Source organism: Lissotriton helveticus, chromosome 6 (genome assembly GCF_964261635.1).
Source record: "Lissotriton helveticus chromosome 6, aLisHel1.1, whole genome shotgun sequence".
Taxonomy (NCBI): Eukaryota; Metazoa; Chordata; class Amphibia; order Caudata; family Salamandridae; genus Lissotriton; species Lissotriton helveticus.
Genome location: NC_136067.1, coordinates 51,580,466 through 51,601,546, shown reverse-complemented (window position 1 = coordinate 51,601,546; position 21,081 = coordinate 51,580,466). Strand labels below are relative to the sequence as shown.

The 21,081-nt window shown below is 50.4% G+C and overlaps 1 protein-coding gene across 7 annotated transcripts in view; it reads left to right on the top strand.

Annotated features, from left to right (window-relative positions):
* DNAH8 (dynein axonemal heavy chain 8) overlaps positions 1–21,081 on the top strand; it is a 10,041,960-nt gene that overhangs the window by 2,510,674 nt on the left and 7,510,205 nt on the right. For all 7 annotated transcript variants that reach the window (XM_078647354.1, XM_078647353.1, XM_078647356.1 and 4 more), the window contains exon 19: positions 10,040–10,120. In XM_078647354.1, the coding sequence (XP_078503480.1) occupies positions 10,040–10,120 (81 nt within the window). The remainder of the gene's footprint in view (positions 1–10,039; positions 10,121–21,081) is intronic.

Here is a 21,081-nt window from a genome sequence, read left to right as displayed (position 1 = left end):
AGCACACGATCCCCCCAGATTTGAATAGTTGTCCCTCTTCTTTAAAGAGTATGGACGGTGGCCCGTTTCGCTTCTGCCCTTTTGGTATTTCAGGGGTGTTTCCCTACAGTTGGGTTTTGTTATTATGTGGTTTTTTTCCCTTCTTAATGTCTTCCTGACCTTTCATGAGTGCGATGGGGGGGTGGTCAGGGTAGAGCTGGCGGTGGAGATATTGTGGATGGGTGCTGGGCTGCAATTGAGGGGACGGGGAGGAGGAATATACTGATGTATGATGACGTCGACCAAATTATGCACCTGGAATATTAGAGGTATGCACACACCAGCACGCCGTTATCAGACATACTCATACTTGAAAAGACACCAGATACACATCGCACTTCTGCAGGAAACACACTTGAACAAGGCAGAGGTAGTCGCACTGCGGCGTAGATGGAGGGGGCAACTGTATGCTACTGAGTACTCATCGTATGCCAGGGGAGCGCTAATATGGGTGCAGCCGGGTACTCCCTTTGCGATGTCTGAAGTGCTGACTGATCCGGAGGGCAGATATGTGCTGGTGAAGGGCCGCATGGATGGGCAATCTATAGTACTAGCGTCCATATACTCTCCGAATACGGAACAGGGGGGCTTCCTGGCACGCGTTTCGGAAAAACTGGCACCCTGGCATGGCATCCCCTGGGTTCTGGGAGGGGATTATAATACGGTACTGGATCCCGCACTGGACCGCTCGGCCCCGCCTAGGCCCGATGCCACGTCCCTGGGGGCAATAAAGGCACTCACCCAGTGGGCGACACAGTGGGACCTGAGGGATGCATGGCGCGCACATAACCCTAACACTAAAATATACTCCTATTACTCAGGGGCACACTCGTTACATGTCCGCCTGGACAGATATATGGTGTCATCGGAGCTATTGCCGCACATAACAGATACACAATACCTTGGCCGAACGCACTCTGACCACAACCCGCACACACTGCACATAGCCTGGGAGCGCCCCCACCCGCCCATCCCCACGTGGCGCTTACAGCCGGCCCTGCTACTAGACGCCCCCTTCCGAGACTCCCTGCAGGCACGCGCAGCAGATTATTTTACTGACAACTCAGGCACGGCGTCCTCCCCACAGGTCGAGTGGGACGCCTTCAAGGTGGTGATGCGGGGTCACTGCTTGGGAACACAGGGCGGTATACGGAAACAGTTAGAGGCCGACCTATGCCGGGTGGAGGCTGAATTGCTCTGCCGGGAACAGGAGGCGGTAGAGGGGACGGACGCCGGGCTGGGTGAGGCCCGCTCGGAACATGAGGCGCTACTAGAACGACTATGCCACGTTAATTATGCGGCGCACTCGGCGCGAACACACCAATACAGCGACAAACCCGGAAGACTGCTGGCCTGGCTAGTCAGACAAGAAAACCGCGCTGAGCCGATATCAGCCATCCGGACGACCATGGGGGACGTAGTGCACGCACAGAGTAAGATACATCAGGCCTTTGTGCAGCATTATCAGGCCCTATACAGGTCACAGCTGAGGGCTTCGTCGGCGACCATAGCTGAATACCTGGAGAACATCCCACTACCGTCTCTTACGGAAGCGCAGCGGGGAGAGCTGGGGGCGCCTTTCACGCAGGAGGAGTTGCGTGAGGCTATCTTTGCATTGTCCAATGGCAAATCACCAGGCCTGCCTGCCGAATTCTTTAAAACCTGTTCAGATATACTGATCCCGGAACTGCTCAAAATGTACAATGCTGCAATAGGGGACTCGGCGCTTCCTGCTACGCTGAATGAAGCTAACCTGGTTTCTCTTCTGAAGCCTGGTAGAGACGGAACCAGCATGGGCTCTTACAGGCCCCTGGCCATGTTGAATACCGACTATAAAATCTTCACCTCTTTGCTGGCTCGTCGCCTGGCTACAGAGGTCCCTGCCTTGGTTCACACTGACCAAAATGGCTTCCTGCCAGCGAGGAGCACCTCGCGTAATATTCGTCGACTCTTCCGTGTACAGGTGGAAGCGGTGCCTCACTGGCCGAGGTCGGGTTGTCTGGTCCTAGACCTCGAGAAGGCCTTCGACTCGGTGGAGTGGCCCTACTTGGGGGCAGTGCTGGACCGATTTGACCTGGGGGGAGCGTTCGAGGACATGGTGGACCTCATCTATCAGCGGCCGAGTGTCAGAGTGCGAACGGGCAGGCTACTTTCTGAGGAGGTACTGGTGCGCAGAGGTACCCGACAGGGTTGCCCACTGTCGCCCCTACTCTTTTCTCTGGCAATTGAACCCCTGGCGGCGCTACTACGGTCGCGGGGGGCGGGATGGGGAATCCCGCTGGCTGATGGCACACATATAGTTTCGCTATACGCGGACGATTTACTTCTGTATGTACGAGACCTCACAGCAGTGCCAGATGAATTGTCGGATTTTTTCCAGACATTCGAAACAGTATCAGGACTCAGGGTCAACTGGGCGAAGTCCGGAGTGTACTCCTTCAGCCAAGAAACACAGGAGTGTGACGTGACCCTTGGAGGCGCCAGACTGACCTGGTATCCCGCCTCCTTTAAGTATCTTGGAGTGCATATCTATAGGGACCTGGAGACCATATTGGAGGGAAACCTGGGACGTGCCATGTCCTCTCTACGCGCACAGATGGCTTTCTGGAAGACACTGCCGCTGAATGTACCGAGCAGGATTGCTCTCACTAAAATGATAGCATTGCCCAGACTGCTCTATCACTTTGCCAACATCCCGTCCTACGTCCCCGCTAAACTCTTCCGCGACCTAGAATCAATGGTACGCAACCTGATCTGGAATGGGGGGCGACCCCGTGTGGCCCTGACGAAACTATACTCCCCAACAACAGAGGGCGGGCTGGCAGTTCCCAATATGGAACTGTATTATCTGGCTGCGCAGCTGCAATGGGTGACACACTGGCTGAGTGGCACGCACTTGGATGACACGGCCACCTCTACGTATACATGGACGCACACGCAGATATGCACGCTGTTCCACCCCCTGACTAAAGGCCCGCGCCCGCTGCCCCTACATGTGGCTGTGTCCCGCAAGTGTTTCCTCCGCAGTTTAAAACTGACAAGGGAAGTCAAGCCATATGCCCCTGCGATTCCTTTGCTGGGCACACCCAGGAGAAGCGGAGCGGTGACAGCGCGCATTCTAGAGTGCTGGACGGCGGCTGGAGTGGGGACACTGGGCGACCTTTATGCGGACGGTGCTATGCTTCCATTTGAGGAGCTGGCAGAGGGCGCGGGTCTGCCGGCGGGGCAGTTCCTGACCCATGCGTCCATACTAAGGGCATACACGGATTCCTGGGGGGACGTTGGGGAGGAACCACAGATGCATCATGTAATGCAGTACCTACATGTAATGGGCAGCGGCACCCACATCATCCACTGGCTGGCGCAGGCTCTCCTCCTACACACGCAGCGGTCCACGCAGCCGGCGCGGGACAAGTGGGCGACCCACCGACAGCGGGAATGGACGGATAAGGAGTGGGCCATGATCTTAGCCTGCCCTATGAACATCCCGCGCAATGCCCGCTTCCGAACCATCCAATTTTATATAATACATCAGGCATACTTGTCGCCAGATAGGATCAACAAATACTTCAAGATTAACACCGCCGCCTGTCCCAGATGCGACCTGATAGGCGCGGACATTTTACACATGCTCTGGAATTGCCCCTCACTAGATACATACTGGGGTGAGGTAACGTCTCTCCTATCGCGCAGCGCTGGCCCTGGGCTACCACACACTTGGGAGGCATGCATACTAGGTTTATATGGCAGAAATAAACTAAACAAGACACACGCCAGGTTCTGGGATTTAGGCCTCATCACAGCCAAGCGGCTGATCACAAAACATTGGAAAGAGAGGGGGCCGCCCTGGTGTGCTTCCTTCACTAACTGGGCTAGGGCGGAAGGCGTGGCTTTGCACAAGGAAGAGGTTGCGGGCTTGAGACAGTTCCCCATTGCGCAGCTTTGGGACAGTTTTGTGAGATCCCTCCAGAAAGAAAGTGCGGCCAGGGGACTCATATAGGGTCCGCAATAAGCGCGTTGACACGGACGACATAGATGAAGGTGCGCTGGGTGTATGAATGGTGTTCTCTCCCCCCCCCTAACGTCACACACACACTGAGGGCACTGGTGGTGTGGCGTTTCTTGATCAGTGGGGACTGCCACCTTCCCAGTTGCTCAGACAACTGGCACTTGTGAACACCACATGTCCAGTACGCTAACCAATGGATTGGATAGCCATTCACACGCAGGCGCAAAGCAGTACAGACCTGTTGCGGTGTCTCGCGGACCGCTCTTCGCGGTGTCGCTCCCTTCGATGCACTCACCCTCCCCACAACCCCCCCCCCCCTATACAACCACCCCCGTTTATATGTTCTGGACTCTTACCTCCCACACGTAGTTTGTCAGCTAGGAAGCGCACGCGACCACCGACTTAGAAGAGGGGACTGGCGCAGGCCGCGTCTCTCTCTCCAGCTGCATGACAGTCTATAGAGCCACCTGCACGAATCACTACACAAAGCAGAGATGGGAAGTAAAGCTCTGCTATTCCTCAGTAGGTGGAGCGATTCGCAGCGAAGGTAGGCCGCACACGTGTCTCATCTGCATCCACATTATTGACACGCAGCTGAGGTCAGCGAGCGCTCTTCCTGGGCTCGGAAACGAGGTTGCTGTAATGTTCGCTGAAGATACAGCCGACAAAATGGGACACACAGATGAGAAATGTCCAGTTTACAAAGTTGAAATGTTTTACCTATATATAATAAAAAATGACGTATTTTTACACATATTGTACGCAGGGACACCTATACCATGAAGGTTATTGTTCATGACATGCAGCGTTTGGTGGCGGGTACGAAACTGCACACTTATTACTTGTGCTCCTTTGTCTCATACATGCATCCTCAAGTTGCGGCCGGCCCTCAGGGTTGTAGGCTGCGCTATCTGTACTGCACTATGGAAAATCAATAAACGTCTTTAAAAAAAAAAAAAAAAAATCAGTTGCCTGGATAAAAAAGCCCCAATTACAGAAACTTGTAAAGCAGCTACATGGAAATTCTGTTCATACTTTTGCTAAATATTATGGTTTAGATGAAGATTCAAGATATGATTCTTTGCTATGTCCAGCAACTTTAAAAAAACTGTTGAGTGTGGTTCTTACTTGTTACATGCCAGGTTAGACTACACTTAATGCTTTTTTTAAAACCGTTTATAGTTTTGTATTGACACCCTCTGCAGGAGGCTGGCTTATTATATGGTGCACACTTATTTAGGTGAAGCACCTTGCACTATTCCAGGCAACCCTTATGGTAATTTTAGTGGTCTTTGATAACTTTTGAAAGCGCTCAAAGTTGTAGCTGTGGAGAGCAGTCTTCAGGCTTATCTTGAAGGAGTGTTAAGCAGCTTCTTTTATATGCACACAGGGGGTGTCATATCTACTGGGTGTTCCATTTCTACTGTCTTGTTAAGAGAAATTTATTATTTTTCCCCCTCCCTAATGCTCCGCCCTGTGTGTGGCTACACCAGGGCGTATTGTAAGCAGGCCCGATGATGAAGCATGTCACATACTTTGGTATGTGAGTGAGGGCAGTTTTTTCAAATAGAGTGATTTGCCTTATTGGGGTCTTCTCTGTTTGCATATTTTGTTTATGTTATCCACTCTATACACCCCCTGTGTGCATATATTAGAGTTTCTTGGGGGGTCTGGGGTGTTAGAGTATAAACTGTCTTGACCCTCGCCCCTCTTTCGTGTTACATAAAGCAGCTTCTTTTACCAGGTTAATCATGTAGTGTAGGTTAAACAAAAAAGAACCACACAGTGTATATATATATATATATATATATATATATATATATAAATATGTCTATTTTTTACACAGCAGTCAATAACACTTTACTATATCTCCTACCCAGAAATATAAACACAAATACACAGTAATACTTCAATTGAAACAAGGTAAGTAGTACAAAATACAGCGGTCTCTAGGGGAGACCAAACCATATACTAAAAAAATGGAATACGAACTGCGACCAAGTCAGAACTTGGACCAGGAGACTAAGAGCGGCTGAGGACCCAATGAACCACCCAAGGAAAGTACCCAGAAGCTCCATGGAGGCTGTGTGCAGGGTGGAAACACAGCCGCGTGCCCAATAGAAGTCAACGGGGAAGTTGTGGTTGCAGTTTGGAAGAAACAGGACCCTTCCAAGTGGAACCTGAAGAAACCCCTTGGAAGATAAAAGGTTGGAGAATTACACCCCCGTGGATACCCTAGGGGCGATGATACCTACACCAGGGAAGCCGGGTGCATAGGTGTGAAGTAACATCGAAAACCACCGTAGACCACAATGGAGGACTTCAGGAAGATGCCACTGGAGAAGACTGTGCAAGAGTACAGTGAAATCCAAGGGTGGATTCTACAAGTGAAGAGCCTGAAGGGACAGATCTATGTCACTCGGAGGTAACCAGGAGGCAAGGAAAAGAAATGCTCACGATGTTGGATGGTTCAAAAGGGTTGACGGTGACCTTGTCGCTGCAGCTGTGCGGACCAGGCAATGCTGAGGGAGACCAGGAGCCGTGGACAAGCTATCCCCAGTCAGAAGTCGAGAACAAGACGGTCGGTGTCTGGCGGGAGCACCAACACGCCTTGGCAGTGGCAAGAGGTGTGGAAAGCGATAAAGGAGCGATGTTGGGACCAAGGGACTCACCACAAGCAGGAGAGTCAGAGCAGGCCCTGAGCAAGCAGGAGAGCCCACTGAAGAAGAAGTAGAAGACCATCAGGAGGACCCACCGGCCAAAGGCCCCGGAGTTGCAAGAGGACCTCGAGCAGTTCACCAAGAAGGATGGTCCACGGTGCAGAGGATGCTGTGAGGATGCCGTACTTGGCAAGAAGGGATGCTGGAGCCTGAAGATCTCTGGAGTGCAGAGCCAACAAACCTTGTCAACGGCAAGCTGATGCAGTGGACAGGAGTTTGGTTCCACCGGTTCCAAACTTGCAAGAGGACAAGTCAGGCCTCAAGGGAGATGCAGAAGCACCACTTGTGTTGCTGAGCCTTTTCAAAGTTTGTTGGACATCAGGGGCAGCTAACCAGTTAGCTTCATTGTGGTACCTGGAGATGCAGGATTGTGATTCCTTCCCTCCAAGGGAGATTACTTCGGGTGTCCTTGAAGCCCACTTGTCTGTTGAAGATCCTGGATGTAGCACAGACACAGACAACAAAGAAGACTTACAGAACAGCAAGACCAGAAGCAGCAGGAGTCTTCCTTGATGCAGACTCTGTTCAGGCAAAGCCCAAGTGTCCAGACGGTCGAAGAGTGATGGGGTTTCAATCTTGAGTCTTGAACCCATGACAAATCTGAGGACCCACCTCCAGGTAAGCCCTTAAATACCCTAGGAAGGGGGGTAAGACGACTCAGGGGCCCCTCCCAGATGAGGGACTGGACAGAAGGGGGGATACTCCCATGTCCATTGTCCAGTTTTGCACCAGAGTGGGAGCCAAGGACTCGTCTCAACTGGTTCCAAATGTAGTATGCAAGGAGAGTACCAAATGTGCCTTTAAAACAGTGAGGTGGCTCTGGCAAGCTCCCCCATCCCCAGGCCAATACACCAAGGCCTAGATGTATCAAGCCTTTTGCGATTCGTTAAGGCCGAAATTCGCAGAATTTCAGCCTTAACGAATCGCAAACGGACATTTTGCATCTTTTGAGATGTATGAGAAATTAGCAAAATAAGGAATCGCAAAAAATTGCGATTCCTTATTTTGCTTAAGCATTTAAGGAATCGCAATTTTGCGATTCCTTAAATGCCATGTATGAAGCTTTTTCAATTTGCGAATTCTGGTTAAGAAATTGCAAATTAACCCCAATTTGAGGTTGGTGTTAATTTGCGAATTCCTTTCAAAATTCCCAATTTAGCAATTTTGAAGGTGGCATGTGACAAACATACATGCCCATAGGGCATGTATGTGCGCCATATGCACACACATGTAAGTTTCAGGGGTGCAGCAGGGTGTCCATGAGACAACCCTGCACCCTTGAAATAATTCTCAAATTGCGATTAGCAAATTGCGAATTCGCAATTTGAGAATTATTTCGCAATCATTCCTATGGGCCTCCTGGCCCATAGGAATGAATGAGAAATTATTCCTTATTTGCGACTTCGCAACTTGCGAATTCGCAAATAAAGAATAATAAGGAATCGCAAAAAAATAGCAATTTTAAACATACATCCCATTTTGCGATTTCTAAATAGCGATTCGGTAAAAATCGCTATTAAGAAATCGCAAATAGGAAAAATGATACATCTAGGCCCAAGTCCTATCTGGGAGGTGGTCACACCTCCCTGAGACAGAAAACTATTGTTCAACCTTGCCCTGCTCGAGCTCAGCTCAGCAGCAGAAGGGCAGAATCATGTCTGGGGTCGGCAGCAGCACTAGCTTGCTGGCAGACCCTGAAAGGCTGTTACCAGGAGTACTGGGGGCTTCCCAGAGGAGACCCCCACTGCATGGAATCATATTTCCAACACCGATAATGGTGTTGAGGTATGATTCCGACATGTTTGATACTAAACATGCACAGGTTGGCACAGCCACTACATAGTTAGCCATCGCATAATGACGGATGGCCAATATATGTATCAAAACTGCTGGCTGCACTCACAAACAAGCCTGGAGAATCAACTTTGGGGTTTGTAGGGGTGTCCTGCTCATGCTTACAGTCCAGCACTATTCCTTTTGGACTGAAAAGCATACCATATGGGTGAGCTATAGGTTTTAAGTGTAGTGACCTCATATATAAGGAAACATATCTGTTGTGAGGGGTGAAAGCACCAACTCACACAGTCTGCATTGACAGGCCTGTAGTCACAGTGTGAGTGGTATCTCAGAGGTGGCATAATACATGCTACAGCCCATGGGAGACCCCTGGTGTACCTATAACCTGGAACCTCAGTACCATATACTACGGACTTACAAGGGCACACCAGTAGCCAATTGTGGAGGTACAGAAGTACTTACCATAGTCAATTTAAGGAGAAAGCACAATGACTGGGTTTCTGATTCGCAGGATCCCAGTCAGACTAGTCAAAAAAACATACTGACACACCTGCAAAAAAGTGGGAGTAACCATAAAAGCAGATCCTACTTTCCTACACGTGCAAGTTTGGGGTATGCTGGCTACTTTATGCTGTGTTTATGACTATCAGTGAGGAACCTACAAAGCAGAAGGAAAAGATATGCATCATAGGTATTCGCACTGAAGTCATAAACAACCCTCCCTCCTCCACGGCTGTCAATACATTTGCTATACTTTTCTTTTACTCCATTGCCGCCATTCAGTAAAGAACGTAGGCTGTGAGGCAAACTGCCAGTATCCTGCAAGCAGGAAAGGGAAGCTGCTGGCTCCCTAAAGTAACAGTGTATTTTTCTTGCAGTTCTTAAACTATTGATCTGGCAGCCTCCTATTTGCTTTCATTTTCCTCTTATCTTAACAATGTTTTCTAAGAAACCTGATCCGGCTTTATTTGTTAACAATTCAGTATGATTTTGGTTAGTTATTATAATGGAGTTTATTTTGGGGTGTTTTCTAGTGCTCCAATTACATTTTGAAGTGTTTTAATTAATTTAACAGACTATATTATCCACAATCTCACCTCCTGTAATGTCCTGTATTTCATTGTGGTGTTACTTCTTCTGATATCACATCAGAGTCAAACGACATGTGATGTCACTTCTGAGGTATTATTATTGTCAAGTGACATATAGTTTCCTATGATGTCACAGAGAGACAAAGATCACATGATTCCACTTCCGCTACCCTTGGCATTTTCGTGAATTGATGTCCATGGTATTGGGGCGAAGTAATATGAGTTTACAATCGTAATTAATTCCTTCGTTAATGTAGACTTATCTTGTGAACCAGTGCTATTGTACATGTCTAACCCACTGTGTATACGGAATCACATGACAAGAAGAGAAATTATAGTTTCAGGCATGAAACCAGTGTGCTGAGTGTATTTTTTTTTTACAGGAACTTCTCTCTACGTACGATATATTGTGCAGTAAAGTACCTTCATTTGTTCACAGTTTGTTGTCTACTAAAGTTAAAAAGGTTAGTGAAAAACAAACAGTTGAAATGCTTAAGTTGTACAATCTGGATATGTTACTAAAGCTAGAATGAGTTAGAAATATTAAACTCCGGGCCTCATTTACAAGACCCTGTGTGCCGCTGGAACGTCACATTTATTGACTTGCTGGCACGCACAGTGCATTGTCATTCCTAGAAGGCCACGTAAAGCCACCCTGAGTGACTTTTCATGGCCTTGTAGTTATGGGGGCATATTTTCAAACCCTGTGCACCGCTTGAGCATCACCTTTTGTGACATTCCTGAGACGCACATGACTTAGCCATATCCACAAGGCCACACAAAACTTCCCTGAGTGGCTTTTCATGACCTTGTAGACAGAGAATAAGGCGGTCAGCACAAGTCTCTGCCTTGCCTTACTTTGCGTGGAAGAGGCGTTCCATGGATGTTGCTGTGGGTGTTCCCACTCAACACCCATGGAATTTGCTGCTGCCCATATTTACCGCATTAGGTAAACCTGGGCAGCAACAAAACCTTGTGCCTTCCTAGAGCAGGCAGAACTCCGAGAAATATTCACATTTGTCCTCGTTTTTTCCTCTTTCCACATGTGCTACCTTCTCCAGCATATATAGAAAGAGAAAAATGCCTCTTGTTATTGATTTTGTGCAGGCAGGTACCTGTTTCTGCACACAAACAATCCTGTCTGCAATGGAGGCACCCTTGCACGATGGTGCAAGGTTGCCTGCATTGGTGTAGGACAGCAAAATGTGCATAGGCGCTGGCTGAAAGGACGGGAATGCACTGTATCTAGTAAATACGATGCATTCCTGTCCTTTTGAATTGCCCTAGGGCAGCATGGTAAAATGATATGCGACACTGCCCTACACCAATTCCTTGTAAGTATACCCAATGGTGTGAGGCAACACAGTGCAAGTAGCTTGTTGCCTCACACTGCAATGTAGAGGTGTTTCCATGGGTGTTACACTGGGTGTTCCCATGTAACATCCATGGCATTTGACGCATTCCCAGATTTACAACGTTCTGTAAACCTGGGGATGCGTCCAAAGCTCTTGCCTCCCCAGGCGAGGCATAGGGGGGGGTGCAGCAAGAAGAAATAACGATTTCTTCTCGTTTTTTATCTTTCTATCTGTGCTGCATTCAGCAGCACACATAGAAGGAGGAAATCACCTCCATTAATTGTTTTTGTACTGGAAGGTCTCCCTTCCTGCACAAAAACAATCATTCCCATGATGCAAACACACTTGCACCATCATCAAGGGTGACTTTGTTGGCACATGGCAGCCAATTATTCTCCTGCTCTGGAGAAGAGGATAGGAATGCGCCGTATCTTATAGATACATCCCTTCCCTTTTCTTTTGATGTAGGGCAGCGCATCAAGAAGGCATGCACCGCTGCGCTACACCAAAAGCTTGTAGAAACCTTTTATTTGATCTACAGAAGGAGTCGAAATATGTACACTACATTACATTTATATACCATATGTGTTTTTCTTTTCAAATTGACTACTTTGTAAATTAGAAGCCACGCTCATGTAATGACACAAATTCATCACTAATATAAAATTATTTGCACATTTTAACATCATGGAAGGGCCATGCTCAATCAAAGAACTGTGGTACATAAATCCAACTGCAAAACATTTTAACATGCTTCTCTTCCAGGGGATACTCATCAATAGTCATAACCACAGATTAATCACGCCATTGTAGGGACCCCATAGCACATATCAAATACAATATCTATGTACATTTAATCCTTTAAAATGTACTTACTACCCTAATATATATATATTAGGTACTCATAGGTAGGACCAAAGTTTCCATGGGAAAAGCGTATTTTGTTTGCCAATAACTTTGGCGCCGCTTGACAAATCTTCTCGAAATTTTCACAAAACGTTCCCTTTTTTGTTCAGCTACTGTGTTGAAAGTATCGGGGTGATCCATCAAGTGCGGTCGAGAAAAAAGGGGGTGGTCCAAAATAGTTGTTTCCTCATGTTAAGACTTTAGAGGTTTTTCATTTTTTAATCACGGCTACAGCCTGATCTGATGAACGGAATTACACCAAATTTGGCAGAAAGCTAGATGTTGGTGTAAATCTGTTCAGTAGTTTTTATGATATCCAACTTAAAAAATATAGCTATCTGGGAACGCAAGTCCTTGCAGTGGACTAGCTGATCCTAGTAAAATTGATTGGCTGCCAACACTTCAACCAGGAACTGTTAGCAGTCATCTTGGGACTCGGCTTGAAGCCGAGTCCCAGCAAAAATGGAAAGGGGGCAGGGTCGGAAAACCCTGACCCCCCAGATATGGTGAAGGGGTCCCTGAGAGACCCCACGATGGGTAAAAAGCCTTTTTTTTATTTTGCCACAGATCCTCAAATCTGCGGCAACATTTTTCAAAAGCAAGCACGGACTCCCACCCTTGCTATAAAATTACCCCCGAGTGGGCCAGGTCCCGGGGGAATTGTGCAAATGTAGGGCTTATCAGAGCTTTGGAGCCCGCCACTTCCCTGGGGCTATTTCCTCTTATGTTGGGGGACGGGAGAGGCTTGGCGACCAACACACCTGCCTTGGGGACTGCCACCTCCCCGGGTCTAATTTAAACAAAATAGTGGGGTCTCCCGGACCTCCCCTGCCCCAAGTACCGCCACCTCTGCGGGGCACTCTTTTTTATTAAGTAATGCGGGGGAGACCCTACGCCCTCCCCCGCCGCCCCGGGGACCACCACAAGGAGGTCATTGTGGATCCCCAGCACTGGAGAACAGCACCTCTCAGGGCCAAATTTGATTATGGGAGGGGGTGGCACGGCCCTCCCCAGGAGCCATACATAGACCTGTGGACCGCTACCCCCAGCTCCAGCAATGTCCCAGGCTACCCACCCCCGGTACATTGCAGTTTGCTATGGAATGCCATAGCAAAGAGTGTGCTCTGCTTTGAGCAATTAAGAGCATTTTGCTCTCGCTTGCTGAAAGCGAAGCACACTTTGCTTTTTACACACAGAGAGCTGCATGTCAGCAGCTCCCTGGGTGTAAAAAGCAATGCCGGCTCCTGCAGGAGGCGGTAGCTGGCCTTCAGGCTCTCCCCGCTGTCCACAAGGAGGTGGCTATTCGCCACGGGATGGGGTCTCAGGGGCCGAAGTTGGCTTGGGAAAGGGGGCCGCTCGGGCCCTCATCCCCATTTACAAAAATATATATCTGAAAGAAACAGGATAGTATTAGATTCCTTACCTTAGAATATCCCCAGGCGTCAGACTGGATCCGGAAATTTTTCCGTAGCAGTACCCTTGCGCGTCGGTAGGCGTAGTCTGCGGCTCCGCGTCCGGTGTCGTTGGCACCGGGATGACGTCGCCGGAGTACTTAGATGCCGCCCTCGCGCGCTGACGTCAGTTCTTCTTTTTTCCGCGCCAGCAAGCGCCCATCCGGAAAAAGTTGTACCCTAGTCAATTTTGACTAACTTTTTCAATCCTTTTTGATCATTTTTCGAGTGTCTAACGACTCCGACGGTGCCGGTAGGGATGCCTGGGTTCAAACCCTGCGTCGGTTGCAAACGACTGATGTCGGTTACCGACCCCCATCGCCGGTGTCTTCACTGTCTGGGCCCAGACCACGATGACAATTCGTGCTCCAACTGCCGGGCCCTGACGTCTAAAGCTAGACGCGAGTGGTCCCGCAAGCGACTCGAGCTCCGGCAGTCAGCCCCGCGCCGCTCGAGGTCCCGGTCCGGAAGGAGGTTGAGGGACCGGTCGCGGGGCCGGAGTCACCACAGTTCCCGGAGTCGTTGTGAGAAGTTGGCCTGATATATGATGCTCACTAGTTCTAGTGATCACCTTGTATCAGTCCAAACAACCCTTATGGTGATTGGTTGTAAGTCAACGTTATAGACCAGCTATCCTAATGGTAGCATGGACAGAGCAGTCTTAGGCTAAACTCTTTTGGCATGTGAAGCCAGCTGCTTTACCACTTATAACCCCTTGAATACCAGCTGAAATGACACCACACAGGTTGTTATGAAAATAAACAATATATTTATTAATAACAAACACCTCTGAACTCTTTATGAGATCAGAGGGCTAAGCACATAACAATACTCTTCAAGAAAAATATAGTAAGTCGCACAAATTACAATGGTGCCCTAGGGGCACGACAAACCATATACTAAGTAAATGGTATAAGTAGAACGATTTAGGAAATGACGATGCCCAGAGGCTGTTGGATCGCTGGGACTACACTACCCTAACCTTAGGTAAGTAGCAGGAGGCCCACGGGACGCGTGTGCAGAGTGTGAACTCACACGCGAGATGCGGAACAAAGTCAATGGGCAGAAAAAATTACGAAAAGGTAAGTAAAAGACAGTTCCTACTAGTTACGACTAAAACGACAGGATACCTGGACACTAGGAGAGTAAATCTACCCTTGAGCACCAAAATGCTCTTGTTACCTCACCCACGGGCTGCGGGTGCATAGGTGTCAAAGTGTGTCGGGGTTCCGCGTCGAAGTCTATGGAGCCTTGAAGAAAGATGCTGCAGGCACCAGGAGGAAGATGTCCGGTGCGATCCACGGGTGGATCGAGGAAGAAGAGGACCTGAAAGCAGAGGGGACAGTGTTCAAAGTCAATAGCCAGTGACCGGTGTGGAACCAGGAGGGAACCAGATGCTGTCTTCACGATCAGGTGAAGAGTGGACGCTTGTCTCTGCAGCCACGTGGACCAGGAGGTGTCTTCGACGACCAGGATGGAGGCACAAGCTGTCCCACGCAGGCTCTCGCTGTCGGCGGTGTCAAATCCGGATTTGGAGTCAACAGGCCTTGGCAAAGGCAACCCACGCGGTGAGTGGAAACGGCATCTGGAGTAGACCAGGAGGGTCCGGGGTGCTCCTCTTTTGGAAGGGAGCAAGGGCCAGTCTGGAGCAACCAGACCAGCAGTGTAAATTTCGTGGATCGTCGTCTAGGAGGTCACTAGCCAGCCGGCAAGTGACCAGACAACGCATCGAGCAGCAACCAAGCAAAAGGGCCCCACGCAGATCTCGTGGATGCTGGAGGGCTGGTCTTCGGTGCAGGAGCTGCTCGGGGCTGGGGCTTCTCAGTCCCCAAAGCACTTACTCGAGGATGCCTCTGAAGTCGTGCTGGAAGCGAAGTGCAGTTTCTTCAAGATGGCCGGTCCCACGTGTCTCGTCGCACCCACAGGTCTCAGCTGTGCTGCAGATGTGGGTAGAGGTCGGAGAGGTCTGGGAGTCTGGGTCTCGTTGGGCTCTGAAGTCTGGATCCGGCAGGAAGGACGACAAAGTGAACCGCTAGGACGCTTGATGGTGCCTGCAGTTGTAGGGTGGACACTCCTTGCCCACAAGGGAGATTCTTCAGTCTTCTGTGGAGCAGAACGTCGAAGTCCAGAGTTTCTTCTTTGTAGAGTAGTTCAGGATAATCTAACTTGAAATGGGACCAGCTCCTACCTTTATCCTGCTAAAGGGGGCTGCACTAGTGACTAGGTCCCTCCCATGGGTGGGACCAGGAAGGGGGGTGTTTACACCCCCTATCCTTTGTCCGGTTTCGCGCCAGAGCTGGGGCTGGAGTGCCCCAGCAACTGGTTTGAACCGGGGTATGCACAGGGACACCTTGTGTGCCCCAGGCATGTCTCATTCCTTTCAGGCCTCCCTACCTCAATACACAAAATCCTGTCTGGGGTAGTGCTAGCACCTCCCAAGGCAGGAAACCCTTTGTCCAGGCCTCCCTCGCTGGAAGGACTCCCAGCAGCAGGAGGTCAGACTTGTGTCTGTGGTGGCAGTATCCATTTTGTGATGCTGAGGCTTCGTTTAACTTTAACCGGGGTTCACAGTTACATACATGTCGTGTCCCTCTAAAAGAGTGGGATGCTACCCCCGTCGCCAGAACTGGCGAGGGGGTAGTATTCCAATTCGTATGACACCTTCCTCGACATGTTTTGATAATGCTATACCAAAGTTAGCAATAACCACGAGGATTATAATGCACTTAAGAGTATATGGTATAGCGTTATCATGGAACAGTTATAAGGACTTGGTTCCGCTAGCTGCAGACAGGCTCAGCTCATGCTAGAGCACCATCTCACATAATTCCAAGCACTCTGCCTTCAGGATTGATAGGAATAGATGTGTCCATTTTGGGGTTAGATATAGGTATACTATATCTACAGCAAAGGGTGATTACACCACCTTGCCCCAGCTGTCTTACCAGCCAGTTGTGTCTGTTTACATGGCCAGCCAGGGGTGGCATAAAACATGCTGCAGCCCCTGGTAGGTCTTGGGTACACCTATGCCCTGGGTACCTAAGGTACACTGTACAGGGGCTGATAAGGTGACCCAATACCAATTGGTAAATGCACCTAAAGTACATGTGTGTCAATTTAGAGAGAGAACAGCTAGGCTGTGGGTCTGATTAGCAGGCCCACAGCCAGGGAAAGTCGTAAACCAGTGAAGCAAAAAGCAAAAATCTGTGGTGACCATAGGATTGCAGACCCTACTCTCCCACAGTCGTTATCAGTCTTCGGGCTTGAAGTCCTCAGGTAAGAGGCACAAGAAGTCGAAGAGACGACATCGCTCTTCTGACTCCCCCGGAGTTGCGGCCTGCTCCATACCCGCCGGTCCCTGGGCAGCACGCGAGGCTGGAGGAGATCGAGGCCTTCCTCTCGGCCATGATGTCGCTCACTCCTCCGTCGGGTTCCGCGGCGCCTTTGGGCCAAGCGGCCCCGACTGGGTCCCCCAGCGGGGCGGGTGCTTCGGCTCCTATGCCGTCGGGTGCTTCAGCTCCGACGCCGTCGGCGACTTCGGTCCCGACGCGGCAGGGCCCCGCCGGATCCGGGTCGCCGCCTGCCGACCTCGCCGGCGCCGGCCCCAGCCCCCAGGGTGTCGCCCCCGGCCCCGGCCCCCAGGGTGTCGCCCCTGGCGCCGTCCCAGGACGCCGCCGATGGGAGATTTCTACTTCTACGACCCGGCCCCGTCTTTTGAGCCTGAGTATCAGGCGATGGGTGACGAGGGGGATTGGGAGGGGTCCGAGGACCCTCTGACATGTGAGTGTCAGTCTTTTCAGAACTGGACAGGTGAGCTTGGGGAGGCCAGTGGTCTGGACACTTCTCCCGACACTGGTTTTGTGAGGGGGCTGCCTATAGTGTGGTGCTGACGCGGGCTACCAAGGCCTTGGGCCTTGAGCTCCTCGTCGCGGCCGTGAGGACTAACCTCCTCACAGAGGTCCTTAAACCGCAGACAGGCTCGGCCGAGCCTCTGCTGCCTTTTAATGAGGCCTTGTTGGACGTTCTTCTGGGCACTTGGTCCAAGCCCGCTACAGGTCAGCCTGTAGATAGGAACGTGGCCAGGCGCCACCGTCCGGCTCCGGGCGACCCTTGCTTCTTGTCCACCCACCTCACTCCAGAGAGCCTGGTTATCCAGGCCTCTAACTCCCAGACCGCATTCCCGTCGGCTCCCCCCGATCGGGAATCCAAGAGGTATGAGCAATGCCGGAAGAAGGTATTCTCCTCCCTGAGTTTGGGATTGCGGTCAGTCAACACCGCATGCCTCTTGGGCCATTACACCCACTCTCTGTGGGACACGGTCGCGGACTTGCTGCCACAATGTCCGGAGAAGGTCCGTGTGAGAAGTTGGCCTGGTATATGATGTTCACTATTCTAGTGAACACCTTGCACCAGTCCAAACAACCCTTATGGTGATGGTTGTAAGTCAACCTTATAGACCAGGTATCCTAGTGGTAGCATGGACAGAACCGTCTTAGGCTAAAAGACTCTTGAGGGCATGTAAAGCAGCTGTTTTACCATATGTAACCCCTTGAATATCAAATGAAAGGACACCACACAGGATATATATAAAATATATATGTATTTATTTACTAACACGCCCCTCTGAACTCTTTATGAGACCAGAGGCCAAAGCACATAACAAGTTACTTAATCAGGATACGTTAAGTTGCACAATTTACAGTTAGGCCCTAGGGGCGAAGCAAACCATATATTAAGAAAGTGGTATAAGTACCACGTCACGAGAAAAGGAAAGGCGTAGGGCCTAGGGAATCGCTGGGGCTACACTATCTGAACCTTAGTTTAGAATTAGGAGGCCCACAGGCGGCGCGCGCAGAGTCTTTACCCACACGCGAGAGTCAATGTAAAGTCAATGGGAACTTAGAAGTTAGATAAAGAAGGATTTAGGACACTTTCGGTTTAGCTAGGAGGAAACAACTAAAAACCTAGACACTTGGATAGTTAATACCCTTGGGAGCACCGAAGTACTCGAGTTACCTCATCCACAGGAAGCGGGTGCATAGGTGTGAACATGTGTCGGGTTTCGCCGTTGAAGCCTATGGAGACCTGGAGGAAAGATGCTGCAGGCGACCAGGAGGAAGATGTCCGGGTGGATCCAAGGGTGGATCGAGGATGAAGAGGACCTGAAAGCAGAGGGGACAGAGTCTGGGTCACTAGCCAGTGACCGGGTGGAACCAGGAAGGAACCAGACGACGTCGAGGAGAAATCAGGTGCTGTCTTGAAGCTTGTCTCTTCAGCCACACGGACCAGGAGGCGTCGAGGACAACCAGGTGCTGGAGGCGAGCTGTCCCATGAAGGTTCTCACAGATGGAGGGGTCAACTGCCGGATTGGAGTCAACAAGCCCTGGCAAAGGCAACCCAAGCAGGATTCAAAGAAGGCTTCTGGTGCAGACCAGCAACGTCTGAGGTGCCTCACCTTTGCAGGGAGGCAAGGGCCAGTCTGGAGCAACCAGACCAGCGAGTTGGTTCAAAAGGATTGTCGTCACAGAGGCTACTAGCCAACGGGCCAGCAACCGGACAACGCATCGAGCAGAACACAAGCAGAAGGGGCCCACGCAGAACTCGTGGAGTGTGGAGGGCTGATCTTCGGTGCAGGTGGAGTTCGGGGCTTCTCAAGCCCTAGTGCACAGCTTCGAGGATACTTCAGGAGCTGCACAGTTAGCAAGTTGCAGACTTTTCAAGATGTCCGGTCCCACGTGTCTCGTCGCCTCCGCGGATCTCAGCTATGCTGCAGTTGTGAAGAGAGGGTCAGAGAGGTCTGGAAGTCTGGGTCTTGTCAGGTTCTGTGCTCTGGTACCGGCGGGAGCGTCGACAAAGCAAGCCGTTGATTTGCTGGATGGTGCCTGGTTGCCCAGGGTGGCCACTCCTTGGCCACAAGGGAGATTCTTCAGTCTTCAGCTTCAGCAGAACGTCGAAGGTCCAGAGTTTTGTGTCAAGTTTCGATTCCAGGATTAATCTAAAGTCCTAGGACTCAGCTCCTACCTTTATACAACTAAAAGGGTCTGGATTACTTTATAGGTCCCTCCTATGGGTGGGACCAGGAAGGGGGGTGGTTACACTCCCTTTCCTTTGTCCAGTTTCGCGCCAGAGCTGAGGCTGGAGTGCCCCAGCAACCGGTTTGAACTGGGGTATGCATGGAGCACCTAGTGTGCCCCAGGCAGTGTCTCATTCTATTCAGCCCTCCCTGTCCCAATACACAAAGTCCTGTCTGGGGTGGTGCCTGCACCTCTCCAGGCAGGAAACCTATTGACCAAACCTCTGTGACTGGAAGGACTCCCAGCCGCAGGAGGTCAGACTTGTGTCTGTGGCAGCAGCGTCCATTTTGTGATGCTGGGGCTCTGGTTAACTTCAACCGGGTACAGTAGTTTTAACATGTCTTCTCCCTCTAGAAGGGTGGAATGCTACCCCCGTCGCGAGAATTGGCGAGGGGGTAGTATTCCAAAGCGTATGACACCTTACACGACATGTTTGGATAAAGCTAAACCAAAGTTAGCATTAACCGCGAGGATTATAATGCACTTAAGAGTATATGGTATGGCAATATCATAGAACAGCTATAAGGACATGGTCCTGAAAGCTGCAGACAGGCTCAGCTCATGCTAGCGCACCATCTCACACATAACCAAGCACTCTGCCTCCAGAATTGTTAAGGCCTGCCATAGGAGTGACTTATAGGTTACTATGTGTCTATATATGAGGTAGGTATAGGGATCCTATACCTAAGCAAGGGGTGATTACACGATCTTGCCCCAGCTGAGTGATCAGCCAGTTGTGTCAATTTAGGTGGTCAGCCAGGGGTGGCATAATATATGCTGCAGCCCCTGGTATGCCTTGGGTGCACCTATGCCCTGGGTACCTATGGTACACAAAGCAGACTCCGTCATAGCACCGCACCTCCGAGACGTCATTAACAGCTCCCTCAACTCCGCCACCTTCCCGGAAGACTGGAAACACGCTGAACTCACCGCCCTACTGAAGAAACCCACAGCGGACCCCACCGAACTCAAAAATTACCGCCCCATCTCGCTCCTTCCATTCCCGGCCAAAGTCATCGAGAAAGCTGTCAACAACCAGCTCGCCGCCTTCCTCGAAGCCAACAAATCCCTCGACTCCTCACAATCTGGCTTCCGAGCCAAACACAGCACTGAGACCGCCCTCATCGCAGCAACAGACGACATTCGAACTCTACTGGACAATGGAGACACAGTCGCCCTCATCCTCCTCGACCTCTCTGCAGCATTTGACACAGTCTGCCACAGCACCCTTCTACAACGCCTCAATAACATCGGAATCCAAGGAAAAGCACTCGAATGGATCACCTCGTTCCTCACCGGAAGAACTCAGAAAGTCCGCCTCCCACCATTCAAGTCCGAGGCCACTGAAGTCATCTGTGGCGTACCACAAGGATCCTCACTCAGCCCCACCCTCTTCAACGTTTACATGAGCCCCCTCGCGGCCATCGCCCGCCAACACAACCTCAACATCATCTCCTACGCGGATGACACTCAACTAATCCTTTCTCTCACCAATGACCCCAGCACCGCCAAAACTAACCTACACGAAGGAATGAAAGAAGTTGCCGAATGGATGAAACAAAGCCGTCTGAAACTGAACTCAGACAAAACAGAAGTCCTCATCTTAGGTTCATCCCCCTCTGCATGGGACGACTCCTGG